Source organism: Lissotriton helveticus, chromosome 2_1 (genome assembly GCF_964261635.1).
Source record: "Lissotriton helveticus chromosome 2_1, aLisHel1.1, whole genome shotgun sequence".
Classification (NCBI taxonomy): Eukaryota; Metazoa; Chordata; class Amphibia; order Caudata; family Salamandridae; genus Lissotriton; species Lissotriton helveticus.
In genome coordinates, this window is record NC_136059.1 from 1,030,153,975 (window position 1) to 1,030,176,463 (window position 22,489).

The 22,489-nt window shown below is 43.4% G+C and overlaps 1 protein-coding gene across 1 annotated transcript in view; it reads right to left on the bottom strand.

Moving 5' to 3' along the window:
- Positions 1 to 22,489, bottom strand: part of KIF27 (kinesin family member 27) — a 437,315-nt gene that overhangs the window by 60,440 nt on the left and 354,386 nt on the right. The window contains exon 14 of the mRNA XM_078675808.1: positions 16,202 to 16,417. Coding sequence (XP_078531934.1) covers positions 16,202 to 16,417 — 216 coding nt within the window. The remainder of the gene's footprint in view (positions 1 to 16,201; positions 16,418 to 22,489) is intronic.

Consider the following 22,489-nt stretch of genomic DNA (forward strand, 5'->3'; position numbering starts at 1 on the left):
ACAGAAGCATCAAGTTGACGGATCCGTACATCAAACTTCTAATACATTGACAGGAACCGTTGTGACAGTGTTTCTTGCCAATGTTAAAGATTTCCGCTAGGGCGGTGGATATCTCTAAATTCTCAGTGCAGGATACTCTGTCAGGGCAACAGAGTATTTTACTCCATTCCCCCCCAACAGAGAAGAAAACAAGTTACTTACCTGTAACTTCAGTTATTCAGTATTGGTATCTTTCATAGATTCACATGCCTGAATCATTCCCCGTCGCCGAGGCGGGAGTCCCACGGTATATAAAAAAGCAGTGCCAAAAGAAAATTACAGTAGTAGGCCCTATGAGAAAGGCCTGAGGCCTAGATTGTAGTAGCCTATCCACCTCATTATGCTAAAAAGACCTAAGTCTTTGTTCCAACCAATCAGCTCACAGCACCCTCTAGAACCCTCTCTGCAGAGCCAGTTCTCCTCAGATTTTCATTAGCACAAGTGGGAATGAGTATCCCAAAATTAGAGAACTGACTCTCCGGGGAGGAGGGCGGGTGCATGTGAATCTATGTAAGATACCAATACTGGATAACTGAAGTTACAGGTAAGTAACTTGTTTTCTTATCCAGTATTGAGGTATATTTCATAGATTCACATGCCTGAATCAGAATAACAAGCAGTATGCCAGACAAAAGTCGGTTGCGGATGGTGGGAGACTTACTGCGATACACTCCCATGAATACATGTTTAACAACCAACAATTGCGAAGTAAATACATTACTAATGAAAAACATGACTAAATGCCAAAGAGCAGTCATATAATATTAAACAGGAAAAGTAATATCACTACAAAAGAAGCAAGTAATCTGCACTACATGTACATCTTTAACCCTTACAGAAATCTTGAAAGGCATAGACTCATAAGATGAATAAAACATTGGTTACCTGAATTTGTTCTTATGGAAACAGGTGACGTAAAACCGCTTGACCAACTGCCGCATCATGTTGGTTTGCTGATTGCAGGCAGTAATGTCTTGTAAACGTGTGGACATTCTTCCATGTCGCAGCACGGCAGAAATTCTCTAGCGTCACTCCTGCAAACAATGCTGTAGACGCTGCTACAGCTCTTGTAGAGTGTGACCTGACAGTTCTTTGTAATGGCCGGTTGGATTTGACATGGCAAAAATGGATCGCGGAGGTTATCCACCTGGAAATTGTGGCTTTAGTGACCGCTTTCCCCAGTGCAGCTTGGCCATAAGCCACGAACAACTGATCTGATTTCCTGAAGCTTTTTGTTCTTTGAAGATAAAACTTCAAGCATCGTTTAATGTCCAAAGAATGCAGTGTTCTTTCCGCCGGAGTTGTCGGATTTGGGAAGAAAACTCGCAATTTCACTGGTTCGTTTAGATGGAACTGAGAAGGCACTTTGGGTATGAAAGTTGGATTCGTTTGAAGAGTGACATACTCTTGAGAGAAATGTAAGAAAGGTTCCTTTATAGTGAAAGCCTGAATTTCTCCCACTCTTCTGGCAGAAGTTTGGGCTAAAAGTAAAGCGACCTTCCATGTCAGGTACTTGAGGTCGGCTTTGTGAATTGGCTCGAACGGGTGCTTCATCAGTTGTGAAAGGACCGTGTTGAGTTCCCATTCCGGTGGTGAAGGTTTTATCGGAGGATAAGTCCGGAAAAGACCTCTCATGAACTGTTTTATCAGCGATGAAGAACATAGTGAGGGAATGTCAGCCATCTTCCTGAACCTGATAGAGCCGCTAGACGGACCTTTACCGAAGAGAAAGAAAGACCAGAACGAGCCAAATATAATAAATAACAAAGATTTTTTTCTGCTGGAGCTTCAATAGGGTGTAAAGCATTTGAAGTACACCAGGAGCAGAATCGCCTCCATATGAGACAATAAGTCTTCAACGTGCTCTGGGCTCGTGCTTTCTTTAAGATGTCCCGGCAATCCTGATGAATTTGGAGATGTTGAAATTCAAGGAAGGTAAGAGCCATGCGTGCACTTTCAGAGATTGAGGGGCTAGGTGAAGTACCTGACCCCCGTTGCGTGACAGTAGTATTGGAGCCAGGAGAAGTTTGATTGGAGGTTCCAGCGATAGCAACATGAGCTCCTGAAACCAATACTGACGAGGCCATCTGGGAGCAATTAGGAGGACACGGCAGCTCTCCTGTTTCATTTTGCGCAACACTCGTGGAATCAACGGGATCGGAGGAAAGGCGTAGGCATAAATCCCTGACCATCGCATGGACAGGGCATTCCCTCTTGATCCTTGTTGAGGGTATCTGCTGGCGTAATACCGGCATTTCTTGTTCTGTTGGGTCGCAAACAAGTCCAACTTTGGCTGGCCCCAAGTCTGAAACACCTTGATCAATTGAGTGTTGTCTAACTCCCATTTGTTGCAATCCGACAAGGATCTGCTGAGCTTGTCTGCTAGGGTATTGTGAAGGCCTTTGACATGTTCCGCCTTGAGAGTTCTGTTGTGAAGGGTCAGCCATTCCCATAACTCCTGAGCCTCCTTTGAGAGCATAGCTGATCTTGTCCCTCCCTGCTTGTTTACATAAAACATGCTGGTGGTATTGTCCGTTAGGACCAGGACTGAAGACCCTGCGAATCTGGGAAGAAACGCTTGTAGGGATAGAAATATGGCTCTCAACTCCCGACTGTTGATGTGACATTGTCTGTATTTCTGGGACCATTTGCCCTGCACTTGCAAGTCCTGGAGATGCCCTCCCCAGCCCTCCATGGACGCATATGTTGTTAGGACGAAGTCCGGAGGAGTTTGTAAGAATGTGAGTCCTTGTTTTAGATTGTGTAGTTGCGTCCACCATTGAATAGCATCTACCATGCGTGGGGTGACTTTGATAATGTCCTCGAAGGAACCTGTCGCTTGTTGCCACTGGAGGTGTAGCACCTCCTGTAGAGGCCGCATTTTGAGACGTGCCAGTGGAATGAGATTTATGGCCGAAGAACACATTCCCAGAAGTGAAGCAAACAGGTGAACAGAAAGTGACTTTCTTTTTGACAGTTTTATGGCCAATGTCTGTAGATAGAGCTGCCTTTCTTGAGACAAGAATGCCTTGCATTGTATCGTGTCCAGACGAGGCCCTAGAAAAAGTAGAACTCTTTTCGGAAGAGTTTGAGATTTGCTTTCGTTCACAGTGAGACCTAGGGATGCAAATAGATTGCGACACTCTGTTATGTTGTTCTGTACTCTGCACTTTGATGGACCTTTGACTAGCCAGTCGTCCAAGTACGGGAAAACCTGGATCCCTGATGAGCAAAGTGCTGCCGCTACCGGAGCCAGGCACTTCGTAAAAATCCTTGGAGCCGACTTGAGGCCAAATGGGAGTACTTTGAACTGATAATGGGCGCCAGCCACAGTGAAACGGAGATACTTTCGATATTTTGGGTGAATTGGGATGTTAAAGTAAGCGTCTTCCATGTCCAAAGAAGCCATAAAATCTCCCTCGTTTAGGCAACTTAGAATTTCCGAAAGAGTGACCATGCGGAAACCCTGCTTCTTGAGATATCTGTTGAGATTGCGCAGGTCCAAAATCGGTCACCATTCCCCTGATTTCTTTTTTATTGGGAAAAAACGGAAATAGAAGCCTGTCCGCCTCTGATGAACTGGGACTTTTTCTATCGTGTTCTTGAGGAGCATTGAGTGAACTTCCTTGAACAATAAGTGAAGACGAGGGGGAGGGGGACCCCTGGGCGGAGTTATTGGTGGTTTGGTGGCAAACTCCAGGGTGTGTCCATGTTGAACTCAGTCCAGCACCCACTAATCGTATGTAATCAGCTGCCACTGTTTTTGAAGGCAGATATCTTCGCGCCCACAGGGAGGGAAGGAAATAAGGTTGGCGCCCAGCTAATCTCACTGTTTTCTGTGAGTGTCTCGCCCTTGATTGTTTGTGCGCTTTGGTCCGCCTTGGCGAGAGAAACTAGCTGTTCCGGACTGGCGATATGAAGACTGATAATTTTGCTGGTACTGAGGCTGATATTGTCTGCCTTGTTGGTAGTAGCTTCCTCTAGAGGAGTATCCACGTCCTATAGCACCTCTAAAAGATCCTCTCTTATACTGTAAAGAACCTAGGGATCTTGCGGTGTCAGTGTCCGTCTTGATTGCTTGGAGATCCTCGTCGATGTGTTTTCCAAATAGAGACTCTCCATCATAAGCCATGTCCAAGATCTTTAGTTGGACCTCGGGTCTAAAGGCGGTAGCCTTTAGCCAGCGCTGTCGTCTGAGAACTGCAGCTCCTGCCAGTTGTCTAAAGTTTGTATTGGCAATATCCAAAGTGCAGTCGATGGTTTCTGCAGCTGCACGTTCCCTCTCCATTAAGATTCTGCCTTTTATCTTCTGGAATTAGATTAATCATACCAGCCATCTCGGACCACATTTGGCGATCATAGTGTCCTATAATCGCCAAAGAATTTGCAGCTCTGATCGAGGCAGCAGCCATGGTGGAATTTCTTTTACCGATAAGGTCCAAACGACGCCCCTCCTTATCTTTTTCGATCTTTGTTGCGCGGCCTGAGAGATAACCGAATCCGGCCGCGGGTGTCCAATGAGGCATGAATATTTTTTATCAATCCTTGGTAACACGGCCGGCACAGAATTTTTCATCCCTTTGACGCCTTCTTTCCAGATATCATCTATAATAGGAATGGCTCTTGACACCTTCCTAGTTTCTTCTTTAAAATCATGAAGAAAACATTCTGTCTGTTTCACTGTTACCGGCAGTTGAAATCTAGTTGCAGCTCGCTGCATGAGATTATGGAACCCACCTATGTCTTCAGGTGGTGAGTCTGAAGGTTGTGGAGTTGGTGGAGATTCCATGGGAATAACGTAACTATCCCATGGATCTAACGGAGGATTTTCTGGTAACTCTCCCTCCCCTACTTCATCATCCGAAGGAGTATCCGGGGTCTGAGTAGGCAAATCAGGTTGTGGAGGTTCCGTTACGGGAGACCTAGGTGGTGGAATCTCAGGTTGAGGAACCGGAACTGCAGGTTGGGGTGGAGGCACGACCTGCTGTGGCGGAAAACGTTGTTTATAGTCTGCCAGCATGGCCTGTAAATCCTGAATAAGGCTCGGTGGCAGATGGCTGGATTCCGAAGGATGAGATCGTCTTTGGTATTCCGTCTAATGAAGCACTACAATGTCCTCCTGATAGTAATGTTCAGAATAGTCATCATCCTAATCATCATCCTGGCACTTAATGTTCAATTCTGAAGGATGGTGAGCTAGCCCAAAAGCTCCCTCATTGTCATCATTCTCAAAATCATCCTCCTCTTCATGAGTATAAGTCTCTAGGAGATGGGAGGGCGTAAGTGGCGAGATGTAAGCACCTTTTTGCCGCTGGTGGTGATATTAATTGAAAAGTTTTAGAAGTAAGCGGCGTAGAAAAAGCCTGTATAGTGGTTGGAGGCTTTGCTGAAGCAACAGCTATTGGTCTTGCTGGAGGCGTCGACGACAGGACCACCGACTGCGGAATCGACGTCGACGGAGTCGACGGAACCACCGTCGACGGACTCGACGTCGACTTCATTGACGGGCTCATCGTCGACGGACCTTGCTTCTTCATCGACGAGACGCTCGTCGACGGGACCGTAGATGACTTCGTCGACGAGTGCTTCTTCGATGACGAGACTGTCGTCGATGGATCGTTGACGATGGGTCTTTTAGTCACAATGGAGATCTTAGTAGACAGGATAGGAGAGGTGATGGCTTTGGTGGAAATCATAGCCGTCAACGAAGGAGCAGAAGATGAGATGGTAGTCACAGATGAGGAGACAGAGGAGGTCTTACTCACAGTTTTCTTTGTAGATTCCTTGAGAGCTGGGGCTTTAGGGAGAGAAGATGGAGATCTCTGTGAAGAGTCCGAAGTGGAATGGGAGGTATTAACATGTTTTCTCCCCTCACTTGGATAATCCTCCTGTGATCTAGCTCTCTTACTTGAGGTTGAAGCTCTGTCTTCATCATCAGTTGAAAAGGATTTGAGCCATAAGAGGACTCTGGCCTCCCTATCCCTTAAGGTCTTGGAAAGGAAGGTGCGGCAGATCTTACAATTTTTTGCCTCATGTTTTGGATAAAGGCAATAAATTCAGTCCTTATGTTGGTCATCAACATAGACCCTTTTCTTTTGACATGTTCTGCAAGGTTTAAATAAAGCCTTTTTGTCAGACATCCTGAAGTAGAGAAGAAACTGAGTAAAGACTCAGGGAGACTCCCTTCCACACGAAGTGCGGTGAAAATCTGAGGAGAACTGGCTCTGCAGAGAGGGTTCTAGAGGGTGCTGTGAGCTGATTGGTTGGAACAAAGACTTTGGTCTTTTTAGCATAATGAGGTAGATAGGCTACTACAATCTAGGCCTCAGGCCTTTCCCAGAGGGCCTACTACTGTAATTTACTTTTGGCACTGCTTTTGTATATATCGTGGGACTCCCGCCTCGGCGACGGGGAATGATTCAGACATGTGAATCTATGAAAGATACCCCAATACTGGATAAAATCCATACTCAGAAGCCTAAATCAGCCTTTTAGTTATTACAATATTGTGTGTGGAGGACATCAGAAATTACCAAGTGGCAAGCAGGATTCCTATGTCATCCATTTGGTGCTCTACCCACACATAACTGCATCAAGATTCACCAATATGCCAATGATACTACTTGAAAGTCTCCTCAGCTTCAGACATTCAACACCGCAAACACTGCTTGCACATCATCCAGACCTGGATGTCCAGCGCCTACCTGAAGCTCAACCCAACTAAGACAGAATTTCTATTATTTGCCAAAAACAACAAACAAGAATAAAGTGCAAACCTGGCTCAATGACATGAACCTTCATGGCTTCAGACCAGAACTCTCACCAATGCCAATTCACATGGATTCACCCTGGACACCAATCTCAAGAAACACATTGCCAAAAAAACAAAGATAGCATGATATCAGCTATCTTGTCTAAAGAAAGTCAAACTGGTGCTTCCAGAAAGCCACTTCAAAACTGCTGTTCAAGCCCTTTTACTCTCACATCTGGATGGTGGTAATGCTCCATGGCCTTCCAGACTCCACTGGCACCCCTTAGGGCAGTGGTTCCCAAACTTTTTTGACCTGAGGCTCCCTTGACCTATTTATTGGTCGTTGGCCATGGCACCCCATCATGTTACTTTATTGGGTGGGTGAGGGGATGTAAGCCCAGACTTGGGAGTACTTAATTTTTCTCCCTGAAAGTAATTACAATGCATTTATTATAATCAAAGATGTATCCTAAGTGATTTACCATGTTGCCACGGGTTCCTTAGACCACCGTAGTTACAAAGAAAGCTGTGCACATAGGAGGAATTCATGAACGAAAACAACATTAACAATTCGCTATATAAGGAATTCCATAATTAACACCAAATGCACAGTACATACCATGCATTGCTGCCATGTTCTGTCATGCTGGTGTGATACTTTACTGAGTGATGTCCTCTCGTGTGAGAAATGGGCTCCTGAGAACTCCCTCACTGCCAACTGAAACCGTTTTACTTTACTAATGATCTTAATCTTAAGGATATTATCACTCACTCAAATAGTCTGCTTTAGTGGACTAAAATAAACCTGATTGCATGTGTGCAAATACAGAGGGCACATGAAATACAAAGTATTGAACACCACCTTGCAGAAGAATCTTTAATAAAGAGTTGGTTATACACTACACACCCTGGCAGGGTCTGTTAAAGGTACAAAAATGACGTCAATTGATCATCAGGGTGCCACTCTCATCTGGTCATAAAAGTGAAACATGAAATGTGTGGATTTATTTTGCAGGGGGGGAATGATATCTGCTCTGGATGTTAGCACCTGTGACATTATTTTGCAAATTAAATATTGGAAAATCGTGAAGTGACTTTGAGCTGGACTTTATAAATAACCACCCCTGGGGAAGAAGGAGCCTGCTATACTAAGGGACCAACTTCGGTTAAAATGATTTGGTGCATGTAAAGAGTCCAGCGGAGGCAGTTGGGTTTTGAGCTCTCTGAACAACCTAGCCCAGAATAATAGGTGGGGAATCGCTCATTAATAAGTGAGCCTTGGAAAGAAGGACTGGTTGGACAGGTGATGATGCCTTTATGAACTAAAAAACTTACCAGCAGCTGTTTATCTGTTGTTACGCTTTCACTCCTTCAGACGCAAGAACTTGGGCCCACTTCTTGCCTTCTGCCATGTTTATGGCCGATTCTCTGCTAGATTTATTTGGAAAGCAACCGCTAGATGGCAGTACATGCCAATAATTTTATGAGAAACGACGTGCAGACTCTCAACTGGAATTCCAATTTATTATAAAATGCAGAAGCATTTAGAGGACCAGGAATGTGTGGTTCTGAAACTCTGTGGTTGTTGCGCGACGCCCCTAGCTGGATTTCATGGGGCACTGGGGTACCGCGGCGCACAGATTGGGAACCACTGCCTTAGGAGCATCCTACACACAGCAGCACATCTCATCCAGGGCCTGAAATACCATTACTTCCTCCTGATTGAACTCCATTGACTCCTCTTGCCAGTCCCCATCACCTTCGAAACTAGGTGAACACTTTACTTACCTTCTGTAATGCCATATCCAGTAGAGACTCTATCTAGCCGCAGATTCCATACCTTTTGAATCATCTCCAGGCCTCAGACTGGATCTGCAAATTCTTCCTGAGCAGTACCTGTGCGTACTGGTAGGTTGCGACGTTCAGCTCCGCGTGGCGCTACCAGCATTGGAAATGACATGTGGGGTGCCTATATAGGCTCCACCTCAGCACGCTGATGTCAATTTTCTTTCATGACATTCCATGCCAGGAGCACCGAGCCACGAAGAACACTGACCCCTAGTGTGGAAAACTTGGGCCCTGAAGCGGGAAAAGCCTTGTCCCAAGAATTCCATTCGAAAATGGGGAGGATGGGTGGGTCAGGAATTTGCAGTTAGAGTCTCTACCAGACAAGGTGTTACCGAAGGTAAGTAACTTGTTCATCTGATAGACTTCTAGCCCCACATTCCTTACCTTTTGAATAGATACCCAAGCAATACCTCTCAAGAGGTGGGTCTGCAGATCAATTTCATCCAAGAAAGTCCTGCAGGACCGAATAGACAAAGTGCCCGTCCTGACAGACCGGACTATCCAGGCAGCAGAGTTTTGTGAACGTGTGCAAAGAAGCCCTCGTTGCTGCCTGGCAGATATCCAGGACCAGAACTCCATGTGCTAATGCAGTGGTGGCAGCTTTAACTCTGATGAAATGAGTCTGCAAGCCCACTGGGAGTTGCTTTTTGGCCGGTGCGTAGCAGATCTTGATACAAAGCAGGATCCATTAGGAGATGGTCTGCTTCTGCACCGCCTTTTCCTTACTTCGCTCCGACATACCCCACAAAGAGTTGGCTGTCCACACGGAACTGTTGTGTGCGGACCAGGTAGAACAACAACTCTATTTTTGGTCCAGGCAGTGAAGCTGCTCCTCTTCCTTAGAGGGATGCAGCAGAGCATAAAAAGTAGACAGAGTGATAGATTGGCCTACGTGAAAATGAGTGACCACTTTCGATACAAAGGAAGCTCACGTACGAAGCACCAGTTTGTCTGGTGGCTTCGATGATAAAGACTGAAGCTCGCTGACCCTCCAGGCAGATATTACCTCTACGAGAAAGGCCTGTTGATGACAAGGAGCCTGAGAGGACAATTGAGCAAAGGCTCATAAGGAGCACACACAAGGAAAGTGAAGACAAGATTGTGGTCTCACTGAGGCATAATAAATGGGGAAGGTGAAAACAAATGTTGCAAACCTTTCAATAATCTATTTACAATAGGGGATTTAAAGAGGAATGGCTGGTCAGGCAACCGGAGAAAAGCTGAAATAGCAGAAAGATAGCCATTGAGAGTGCCCATAGCTGATACCTGCGGGGCAAGAGAAAAAATAAAGAGGAGGACCTGAGAAAAGAGGGCAGAAAGGGGATCGATCTGTCTTGCTATACACCATGCCACAAATTTTTCACTACGACAGGCGCATACTGTCTAAGTGGAGGGATGCCTGGCTGCCAAGTCAATGTTGCAGACTTCGGGAGGAAGATCGAAAGCTGTTAACTGTTGCCGCTGAATCACCACGCAAGAAGGTAGAGCATTCACATGTTTAGGTGAAGAACCCTCCCCCCACTTCTACGACAGAAGATCTTACCAAAGGGACAGTCTGATCAGAGGATCGATGGCCATGCTCAACTGCTCGGAATACAAAACTCTCCAAGCCCTGTCCGGAGCCACAAGGATGACTTTTTGCTCGGCTGTTCTTGATAACTCAGGGCAGGCGTGATATGGGTGGAAAGCCATACAGGAGACCTGAGCTTGAGATGAAAAGCATCTCCAAGCAAGAGCCACCTTGGAAACTCCAGCGTGCAGAAATGCTGACATTGCACGCACTTGGTGGTGGCACAAAGATCTAGCCAAGGTGCTCCAACTGCTGAAATAACCTTGCACCACCTTCGGATGGAGATGACATACATGATCTGCTAGGCATCTTCAGTTGAGTTTGTCCGCTCCAGCATTCAGAGAGCCCCCCAGGTGTTGAACCACCAGGGAAATGACCTGACATTCTAGCCAAGTCCAGAGACGCAGGACCTCTTCACAAAGAGTCCCCAACCCCAACCCGCCTGATATGTCACAGTACTACATGGCGGTGTTGTCCATGAACACCTGCACTAGCCTTCCCTTGATGGAGGATAGAAAGGATTTTAATACCACCCAGATGGCTCTGAGCTCCAGAAGGTTGATGTGGAGTCCGGATTCCACCAGAGACCAGAGGCCTCTGATCTCAACCTCTCCCAGTTGGCCAAACCATCCCAGGAGTGACGCATCTGTCACTACTGTCAGATCTGGTTGGGGGCGGGAGAGGGGTCTGTTGCTGACCCAATCGCAATATGTTATCCACCACTGCAGATCTTTCGCTGTTCCCTACGAAATCTGAACCATGTCGGAGAGATTTCCCTGATGCTACACCCACTACAGAGCCTGCGTATGCCAGCGGGCATGTGTCACAAGCAGGATGCAGGAGGCAATGAAGCCCAGCAGCCATGATGGTAAGAGGACAAACTATAAGGGTTTGGAGGCTGAGGCTGCTGGGGCAGTGGTGGACTGATCCGGCCTTTGGCTGGCCAACGAGGTCTGTGGGTACCGTGTCCTCGGCCACGCATAGGCTAGGATGCTTGCGCGCCGGGGTGACAGATCTTGGACTCCGCAACCAATCCCTGGACCTTCCTCTCGACAGGGATCGACATAATTGTGGCATCGCACGTCGAGCCGCCAGGAGCTTCAGGGATCGCTCTCTCAAGGCCTTCAGGTTCATGGCATGGCAATCGGAGCAGGCCTTCGGATCGAAGTCGCACTCGAGGCACCAAAGGCATACAAGATGTGGGTCAGTAACTGACATCGAGCAGTAACTGGCACCGCAGGGCTTAAGCCAGCCTTCCGAGATAACAACTCTGCCATACCAGGAGAGGATCTAAAAAAAAAAAACTTCAACAAAAACTCGAAAAAAGTTTAGAAAAAATGACTAAGGGGCAACTTTCTCCATATGTGTGCTAACTGGTATGTAAATAAAAAACTAACATCGGAGGGCTGGCGCTTATATAGGCACCGCGAATGGCACTTCCGGTGCGGTTCACCAGTAGGTGCCAAACGCCACCTACAAGCACGCAGGGGTAATGCTCCAGTCTGAAGCCTGGAGATAATTCAAAAGGTAAGGAATCTGCAGCTGGAAGTCTGTATTACATGCACCATTTACAAAACCATCACAACCACCACCCTGCGTACCTTGCAGGCAAGCTCACTATCTCTGGTGGCTCTTAGCAACCCACAGAAAAGACCATCTATACTGCAGACTATGAAGTGTAAACATTTTTTAAAAAAGGCAGAGGCATTTTCCATCTATGCACATATGATCTGGCACAACGCCCCTATATCCAATGTAGGAGAGAAAGAGTTGAATACTCTCCTCTTTAAAGAACACTACATCACAATGCACAGTTCGACTTTCTCATATTACTTGCTGACTTTAAGCTCACCTTTGACCATGTACAGTGCTTCACTGCCATTTGGCTTGATTTGCACGACATAAATACAATATAAATACATAATAATACACTTAATACAATAACAGTCTCCTAATTGGTGTTACTTAGTGTAGTCTCACTTTTCCAGCATAAGAAAGAATTTCAGGTTTGCCCAGCTCAGAGCTTTTTGCAGTTAAGGAAAAGGTTTCAGCTAAACCTCATAATGTTAGTATCAGGCCTTGGGAGCCCTGACTGGTTACAGCGTTCAGAATTGCTGCATTGGAGGGTTACAAGCTCTAAAAAGGTGACTATGTTAGAAGGAAAAAAGTGGGACAAGAACAAGATGCAAAGTACCCTGGGGTGAAGTAACTTCAGCAGCTACAGAACCCAGCCTTGTCTCATTTAGATTTTTAATGAAAACCTTTTGCGGAAACCCAAACTCCACTTTTCGAACTTTGAAGGACCCTTGCTGATTGCAGCATTTGCCTTACCTTGATAATGGAGTCCGACTTTCAGAAAAAAACCTAAGGACAGTTCCCATCAATGAACAAAACATTTGGTGGACAGCCACAGTTGATCTTGAAAGAATTCCACCAAGCATTTTGTTTTTCAAAAACAAACTCACAAAGAGATAGTTTGTTATTGAAAGACAAAAAACTCCCACTCTATTAATGACTCCCACATGCAGGGAGGTTTTTCTTATGCGTGTTGGAATCACTATTTGTCTTTCTATATTACACACTAAAGTTGGTGGTGATAGACAAAAAAAGGACATCACACATTAGACCCTAAATAGGGCAGGCAGTGTAATGCCCTTCCTCCGAGAGCCCTCACTCCATCAGGCCACTGGAGGTAGCTTTCCATCAACATGGCCTCCCGAGCCTAAGCAGGGAAGGTGCATCGTTATTTTTGCAAACAGGGTACTACACCACATTTGCCAAACTCTGTTGTGTCTGCCAAACTATAAATCACACACTAGGTCCATAGGTAAATCCTTTGACTGGTAAGACCACAAGGACTACCTGACCGGCACTCCGTGGAAATCATCCTGAAATCTCACGTACTTCTAGGTCATCTGTAACCAATAATTTGCATTGGCACTTCGTGTTTTCTTGTTGATTTCCGACTCAAAACTTTCACAACTTCATATCTCTGGTTCTCCTAATGAGATTTTGATCATTTTTATGGCACTTTATTTTTTTTTAAAGATTATTCTTAATGAAATTGCTTTATGAATTGTATTGTATTACCTGATTTAATGTTATTTTGATGCTGCTGAAATACCTAACATACATTTCTCTAGGTAAAAGCCTACTGCTTGTACTATAGCAACCAGGGATTAAGCCATAAAGTAAATCATTTTTAATTCAATATTTAATTAATGTAAATATAGACATTTAAAGATTTATTTTAAAAAATCACACCTAAAGTTAAAGATCTGTATTAACTTATTGTGTATTAAAAGTTGCATGAACTTATCAATGGAATTAATTTAAACTAATGTAATTATGTTTTTTTATTGCATTTATGTTTTAAAATAAAAAGTTTATCAAAATATTTTACTATAAAATAATATTTACTTTTACTTTTTTTATTGATATAATTCTTTAACATTAAATTAGAAGTATATACTTTTTTTTAAATTATTCCCTATGAGGTTCTATTTTAAGTCCATGCCTCCATTATTTTCTATAGGAGGGTGTTGTAGTGTGAGTGGTTGGCCATGTGTGGTGCTGGACTTACTACAGGTCTGAGCTGTAGTACATTTTCTTCTGTTTGGGCCCTTTATAGCTGCAGTATATTTAGAAGTACGGTTTGTGAATAGCAGGAGGCTTAACTCTTTTATAGGTGGGTGTTTGTGCCTCCCAAAACCTCTCTGTAGTCTTCCTTAAAACCCTCCATACTCTTCTCTAAACCCCTCTCCTTTAGTAGTAAGTATTACACTTTTTTCAGTCCCTCCCACATTTGATACTAAGTTATATACCTACATCTCCCCACAGAAAAGATAGGAGAGGGAGTGATGGAGATTTACACTCATTGGTTTGTGAAGTGCTTAGTAAGCAGTACTACTCTGGTACTACTGTATGTACTACAGAGTGTGAGTCTGACCCAGCATATCCAGGATTCTGAAGAGCACCCAGTAAAACCCACTAAAAAGCTTATGCTTTAGCATTCAAGAATTATGTTTATCAACTACAGTGGTGATGAGGGAGAAGGTAGATCGGGGCAGTGCAGGTGAGGCATGGAACAGCTGGGAGACACCATGGTGCATCAACTTAAACCATACTACTATGTAAAAAAGAACAAGAAAAAGAACGGAGAGCTAATAGGACATGAGATGTGAGCACAACTAATTTTGTGAATTATTTTTCCGGTATCTGTTTTGTACAGCTAAATTCACTAAGCAAATTTGTAGGATTTTCTAGCCTGGGCTGGCTTGATTACATCTAGTTATGATTTTCCTCCTGTGGATAGGTTTAGTTTTAAAGTACTTAGTAGGCAGAGGTCAACAGGCGTGTGATTGGGGGTCCTAATCAAACTTCAATCGCATTTTTGTACCAAGCATTGACAAAGTCTTTGTCTTTGACTTGCATCTTGAATCCTGACTAAAACCGTTTAACAAGTATTGGCAATGCCTGTAGGTTGTGTGTTTAAAATCAGATTGACAATGTATTGTTTAAAAAAAGGTAAATTAAAAATGGAAGATACTGAAGGAAAAGCAAATGCATATCTTAAGGAATCTCAAAACTCAATTCAGTAATTTCAGTCTTTATAAAAAAGCCTGGTTTATTTTTTGAATTTCACTCAGGAAACTCTGAAAAGAATTTATCCAGCTTAAAAGTAATACGAAGTACATAACAGATGTTTGAGGAAGGGCCAGAAGTTAAAGAAAACACTTGCCATTGAGTCTCCAAAAGACTCTGAACTGGAACAAATGCCCAGGCAATTTGGTGTCTGGAGCAGGCCAGGGAGCAGATTCATGGCCCTCTTGGACAAGAGACATCTACTATCCAGTCCCTTTAAGTAAACCTTCAGCCTCAGATGCAGCCTGAGTAAGTGTAGGCCCCCACCACTATAAATACTGCAAAACGTGCGATAGGCAGAAGATAAAAGAAAACCAACCCAGTAAAGTCTGCTCTTTATTCAACCCTGGAACAACATACATGTTGCTGTGCTCTTATGGATAACCTGGGAGGGGTGGGGAGCAATAGAGAGAAAAATAGGAACAATGTTGTGAGGAAGAAATAGGGTGTGAGGGAAAGAACAAGAAAACACATGCACTCCCAAGGAGTACTTAAAGAGAAAGAAATAATAGATCCCTATTTGAGCCATGGAAGAATGCAAGTCATCCAATCAAAAGGATAGTAAAGAAGCTATGCTCGAGAGGAGGGACAAAAACAAGAAGAGGGAGGAAAGCCGTTGAATAAGAAGCAAGGAAATGAGAGGGACACTAAAGTCAACCAGTGGGGTAAGCAATAGACAGTGCCCAAAGTCCACAGTAGTTACTGGTGTTATCCATAACAGGTCTTCAGCATCAAACAGCAAGCAGCTAAAAGCGATCTGTAGGCAAACCTATCAAGCCTTCAGCAGTGAAAAACAAAAAACAAGTACTTTATTTTTTAAATGCATTAATGATATATGGATTTTAATGAGTGATATTTCAGTGTACCGTGGAGATGCAAAATAGTCTCTCAAGCATGGCTATGAGAGCACTCCAAAGGAGGTTGAATAATACACCAGACAACCAAAAGCATATGGTGAGTGAGTGATACTCCTCTGGGCGGAACCAAAGCTCACTCTATGTATGTTTCAAATAATTTGTATCAAAATGTCAAGTAGACAGCTATGCTGTCAAGCCAAATATAAAAATGTCCACATTTCCATTTATATCCCTATCATTGTAAAAGTGAGTTTAGTTCAACTTATCGCAAAAAAACTCTTTATGGAACCTCTTTAATGTGAATTACTCTCATCACAGCATAAAAGTGTTGTCGTCTATGCTCTTAAATAATCTCTCAGATACAAAGTTACTTTAAAAAATGGCAAACACGTTTATTTTAAACAATGCATTGAATTGCCATGGGAATTTACCACATATTCAGTACCCAGTCAAAGGCAAGAATATTTCAAATAAATTTGCTCCATTACTTACATCAGGTGACAGAACCCTTCCATGTTTCAGTTTTTCGTCCATGCTATCTCTTCTCTTAAGAAGGTGATCTCTTTCCTTTTGCAGAGTCTGAACTTCTTCAGAAATCTTTCTCTCTTGGTCTGTGGCTCTGTCATGCAACTGTGTGCTTTTATTAGTCAGCTCCGTCTCCACAACATTCAACCGGGAAGATAATTTCAAAATATCCTTATTTAAAGCCTGTAAAACATAAACCAAAGCAGAAAGATACCTTTATGGTGAATCTAGTTCACTAAGTCCTAGTTTCTCTTCCAGTGCCACTTCACCTAGTTCGAGGAACTGGAAATGTGTCTTATAATATATTTTTTCAATAAGCAAATGAATAGGGCATATACCTTTCAAAATACTTTTCCTGATGGACATTCTACCTTTCTGTAGATAAGTCATCTAAAAAAATATCCATAAGAACCTCACTAGTTCAGGAAGATTTTAAATTTTTACTGTATTGGGTACAAATTGTCCAGACCTACTACACAAGAAGAGATACATGACATCTCAATGAACGTACCTCAGCTGCTCTATAAAGGTGCTACCAGTGTCTGTGACATCAACTCTAATTTAATTCAATGCACCAAAGAAGCAAGAAAAGATGAAGTAAAAGAAACCGATATTCACACAACTCTCAACATATTAACAGAATGAAGAGGCGGGTGTAGAAAGGCAATGAGTGAAGGAGTATGGGGTATTATCAGAAAAGGTATTACTGAAGGTTACAAACTTATTATATCATTTTTCCTGCAGATTCCTTCAGGAAGACTTTATAGCATTTTGAACATAACACAGAGAAGGGTCTCAGTAGACATATTCACATCACAGAAGAAATGGCTTAAGCAGTGTTTAACCTGTGAGTTATTCCTAATTACAGGTCGTAGTGCTTTGTGAATGTTTGAACTTTAAATTTCTTATTTACGGTTATTTGCAGGTCCCCCTCCCCTGTCCTGAGGAAGACCCGCTGTAGAGGAATCTACTTACCCTTATGCGCTAGGGTCGAAATGTCGACATCCCCTGAATGGGCCTGTAACCAACTTTGATCCCCCTCATACCCCAATCACAGACGGAGTTGTGCTGCATCAAGAAGTTTGCAACAAATTTACTGAAATTGAAATTGTGTATAGGGGTAGGCCTTATACTGAAGGGATATCAGTTCTGTCAGGATTGCTTGCTGGATCCCCTTTTGCTTTAACAGATTGAAATTGTCTTCCGATGCCTTTGGATGATTCTCATCTCTATTTTCTACTCTTCACATGAGCACTTACTTTCACACTCTCCTTTTTCCCCCTTTTACAATAACTGTGTGAATATTATATGTTGCATATTATGCTGTTGCATATATGGTTCATTTTTAAATGAATAATCGGTGCAAATGAATAAATTGAAATCTGCAAGTTAACTAATTTTGAAGTGGCCAGCAGTTTATGATTTGATGATCTCTTTGCCTTTACGAATGTGTCTATAGCCTCTATGAATTATTTACAGAAGTATACTTTATCACTGTTATAGTACTGAGTATAGATAAGGAGTGTCTAGGGCCACTGTTTTCTATATTGATATGCATATACAGCAAAGGAAAACACAAAGGAGAACACAGAGAACATTAAAATGCATATGTCGTAAAGGTATTTACCGTTGAAAAACCACCTTTATGATACATTTGAAAGGCTCTACTTTTTCTGAAGCGCTGGCCATGGAGAGGGCAAGGAGGCATGAATGTTGGATTCAACTGTCTTTTTGTCTTCCTCTTGGAAATGTCCAGATTATAAGCAGGATTTAGATATCTCTGTGCTACCTAATCATAGGGGTTAATTAGTGGATACAGAGGGTTTAGCACTGGTACTGGGTTATTTAAGGGACAAAGTGGGACTTTCTTCTGATCCAGTAGAGGTTCCGAGCACCAGTTCCACACTGTTTTCCTACATTTTTAGGCCTCCCTCTAAGACTGTGCCTGACATTCCTGTGGTAGAAGGGGACATCCTTCAGGAATGGAAATACATGGAGAAGTACGGCATATCTAGATTCCTGGTCAAGATGTATGTGGTAGGAGACATATTTTACAGTGTTGTGGGTCCAATGCTTTCCAATCTGGTGGCCACTCAAAATGTCCTTGGGGGATATTTCGCCCTCAGATCCTGTGAATAGGAAAGTAGATAGGGCACTAGGTAAAGCCTACTCTAAGCTCAACCAAGTCACTTGCTTCTACCTATCCCTTTTATTACTCTCAGGGTCTAGTTTCAGGAAATCTCACTCATTAGGTATGCTAGGAGCATAGAATTGTGCTGAGTTCCAAAGGATGGAGTTGCAGATACAATGTCTTGATGATGTATCCTTTGATACCCTTCATAATATGGCATTGCTTCGGGTGAGGCCAATAGAAATAAACAACAGATATGGACCCATGATTGGAAGTTGAGGTCTTCAAAAAAGTTTGCCAGTGGTTAGTTTTATTGCACGAGGCACCGATCACCTTTTGTTTGTTTCATGTACCGGCCTAAGTGGCATGAACATGATCAGATGAAGATCCTGTGCTCACTGTGTCACTGGAACCAAGCTGTACTCAGTTGTTGAGCCCATAACTAGGGAGAAACCGGTCCTAGGTCGCTTGGGTTCCAGTTAAGGGAGGACCTGACTTGGCAGTTCAGGCTGGACTGTTCCCATGAGAAACAGGGTAAAGACTGATGTGCATGTGGCTGAGTCCAAACTGACGTGGCCTGGAAAGCAAAAGAATGATGGAGTGCTTCCCCGATATGCAGCCAGTGGTTAAACATATTGTAAGCAGCCTTCCACCACCATTTGCATCTTCAAAATACAATAGTTCTTAATCCTCCTTATCATGGGTCATACATAACCTGTTTGGACTCAATGATCTAGTGTACAAATCCTTAATGAAAAGGAGGTATGCAGTGCTTTTAAGAAAATAATTAAGTGTATTGGAAGCTTCAAGGATGGCTCACTTCAGACACCAGCATCATCCTTACTGCCTTCCTCTAAGCCTATATTCCCTGGAGATATATATGGCAACTGATTTATGCAATCAATCTCTGGCTCAGTGCAGTCATTAACCAGTTTGCACAGTTGAAAAAAAGTACTCCCAAAAGAGCAAATCCCTCTCTTCCCTGGTTTGCTTTGGATTTTAGAGAAGAGAAAAATCATTGCAAAGAGCTTGACAAGAGGTTGGCGGAAAAACTTTGATGGGACAGCAAAGAATTTGAATACTGTGCAGGCCACCATCCATGTAGCAATGGTTTGTTTAGTGGATGTCATCCTAGCATGGAGAATATGTTGATTGTTTTTATGTTTTCCTAAATAAATGACAGATGACAAATAGTTTCCACTTGAAACTGCAGGATGTTCTGGTAGGAATGTTCATGCATTCCTGAAGCAGATCTAGGTGTCCATATTTTAGGGCTTCAAGAGCCATACAGCCGATCGCAACGATTATATGTGGAAATGATGGCTCAGCATTGGACACAGTTGTAGAGACTCAATTGCAAAAGATCTGACTGCCTATGACAGATCAGTTTACTCCAACTTGGCAAGTAAGGAGTTGAGAGAGGCTTTACAAGATTCAAGAGTCTGGTAGCTAGTGAAGAAAAAAATTCTGCTACCAAAATCCTGGGAGCAAAAAATTCTGCCAAGGAGGTGTATCAAAAAGTGAGGGATTTTTCATCACAAAAATGTGTATCAAATAGAATTTACAACACTCAAAAGTTAACAATAAAGTTGTCAGATTCTTTTTAGAGTATGATTGAGGCCATCCTGGATTTCCTAGCCTCCCACCCCACTGTCCCTGATCTTCTGGTCTCAGAGGGTATTGGTAAAGCTTACAGAAGAAATCCTGGATATTTCTAACCAGGATATCACTCTAGGCCAATGGGCTCTGTTGTCCTGGGATGAGTTTTCCTCCATTACTAGAAAACTTAAGTCAGGGTCTCCACTGGAATCACTACCTCCTCTGCAGTGTAAAGCGGTGGTGGACGTCCTGGGATCCCTACTACTGGAAGTGTGCAATAGCTCTTTGCCCACTGGACTGGTTCCTGAGGTGTGGAAAAAGTTACTAATAGTAATACTGCTAAAAGAAACTAGTGCAAATTCCGCAATACTCTCTACCGTTTGCTGTCATGATTCTCGAAAGACATATTAACCAACTTTCTGTCTGAGAGATTGGCAAATGGGCAGATTTTAGATCCCATCAATCTAGTTGCTGTCCCTGGCACAGCTCTGAAACAGCCTTGCTGGCTGTGGTGGATGACCTTTGCATGCTGCTGGACTAGGCTGAGTGTTCAGCTTTGGTACTACAAGACTTGTCTGCAGCATTCAATGTGGTCTCCCATGGCATCCTCCTGGCCAGGCTGCATGAAAGGAGGATAAAAGGCAGGATCTTAGAGTGGTACAGATCGCATCTTACCAACAGAACACAAGCAGTTTACCTTCCCATGTATATGTCTGACTTTAAGACTGCATTGGGAGTACCCCAACTGTCAGCACCTAGCCCTACCTTCTTTAATATTTACAACTGTCACTGGAGAAAGTGATTCATTTGTTTGGCCTGTGGTGTATGAACTACGCTGATGATACTCAGTTAATCATCACAAAAGAAAAATCAAGCGCTGACCCCTTTGGACCTTTTCACCAGTGTATGATAACCATTAATGCCTGGCTGCAACATAAGTCTTTAACATTTAACTTGGATCAAATGGAGGTACACTGGCTACAACACTGTTCTAAACCTAGTCAGCTACCGTCAGAGTTCTGTCCGGCTTCTTGGTCTGTCCGCCCTGCACTTGCAAGGGCAGGCAAAAATAATATGGAGGTGTATCTGGAACCGGTCCAACATGTGGTCTCAACCTGCTTTTTATTTGCTTACGGTGCTGAATAAAATTCTGCACTTCCTCCCTAGGAATGTCCACAGAGTAGTAAATCAGGCGACAATACTTAGTCTCTTGGATTACTGCAACTCTTTTTTTTTTCTTGGGATGGATAAGGGTCAAATGAGGAGGTTACAGAGGATACAAAATGCAGTGCAAAACTGGGACTAGGTATTTCACGTTTGTCCTCCTCATCAGATGAATTAAAAACCTTGGTAGCTAAAAGAGTGTTTTCAAAGCAATTCACGGCATGGGCCATATTAACTTATCTCAAAAATGTCATAATTACATTCCTACATGCTGCCTATACTCCTCCGATGCTCGACTGCTGGTCCTAAAAAGCGCTGGCGCACAGGAAGTAAGGCATTTTTAGCAAGAGTAGTCAAATTTAGGAATGAGTATCCTGTCATCCAGCGGAAGATTCCATCTTTGCTCCATTTTAGGAAGTCACTAACATCTGTCTATTCAGGAACTAGGGCTCATTAGTTAATTGTGGCTTGTTTTGGTTGTTTATTAAGGATTCACCTTATTGACGTGTCAATTCTCCATGTTATTGTCAGGACACCCCTTTGGGTAATCTTTGCGCTGTACAAATGGATTAACATAATGTAACATCTTCCCCTGCAATTTCAACAGTAGATTCAGCCTGCACAGCAATTTCTTGTGTGGTCTAAAAAAATAGATGAAGAAGCTTTGGGAATCACCACGGTCATTCTGGGATAATATGTATTGTTGCACTTCAGTGTTTCACCCACATTAATACCAATAGAATTAGTGGTGAAGAGGTATACAGAAATTCATCAAAAGCGCATCACCCACTGATCCTGGTTCCCGGACTTGTGATGCAAAGCGTTGGCATTTTGTGTTTTGACTTGTAGCAAACAAGTCAATTAGAGGACACCCCGATTCTTGGAAAATATCTTGGAGTGTGACGCACAAATTACTTACCTTCGGTACCGATATATCTGTAAGAAACATTAGTTAGTGTTAGATTCCTTACTTTAGAATATCCCCAGGCGTCAGACTGGATCTGGAAAGTTTTTGTCAGCAATACCCCTGCGCATCGGTAGGCGTCGTCTGCGGCTCCGCGTCCGTCGTCGGCGTCGTGATCGCCGGGATGATGTCGCTGGAGTACTTAGACGCCGCCCTCGCGCGCTGACTTCAGTTCTGTACATAGCTTTCCGCGCCAGGAATGCAGAGCCATGCAAGAAACCGACACTGGTGCCATGAAACTAGGGCCCTGGCAGGGAAAGTCCTTAACCTTAGATATTGGTTCGCAGAACGGGGAGGATGGGTGAGGCGGTAAGGAATCTAACACTAACTAATGTTTCTTACAGATATATCGTTACCGAAGGGAAGTAACTTGTGCACCTGAAAGAAACACGTTAAT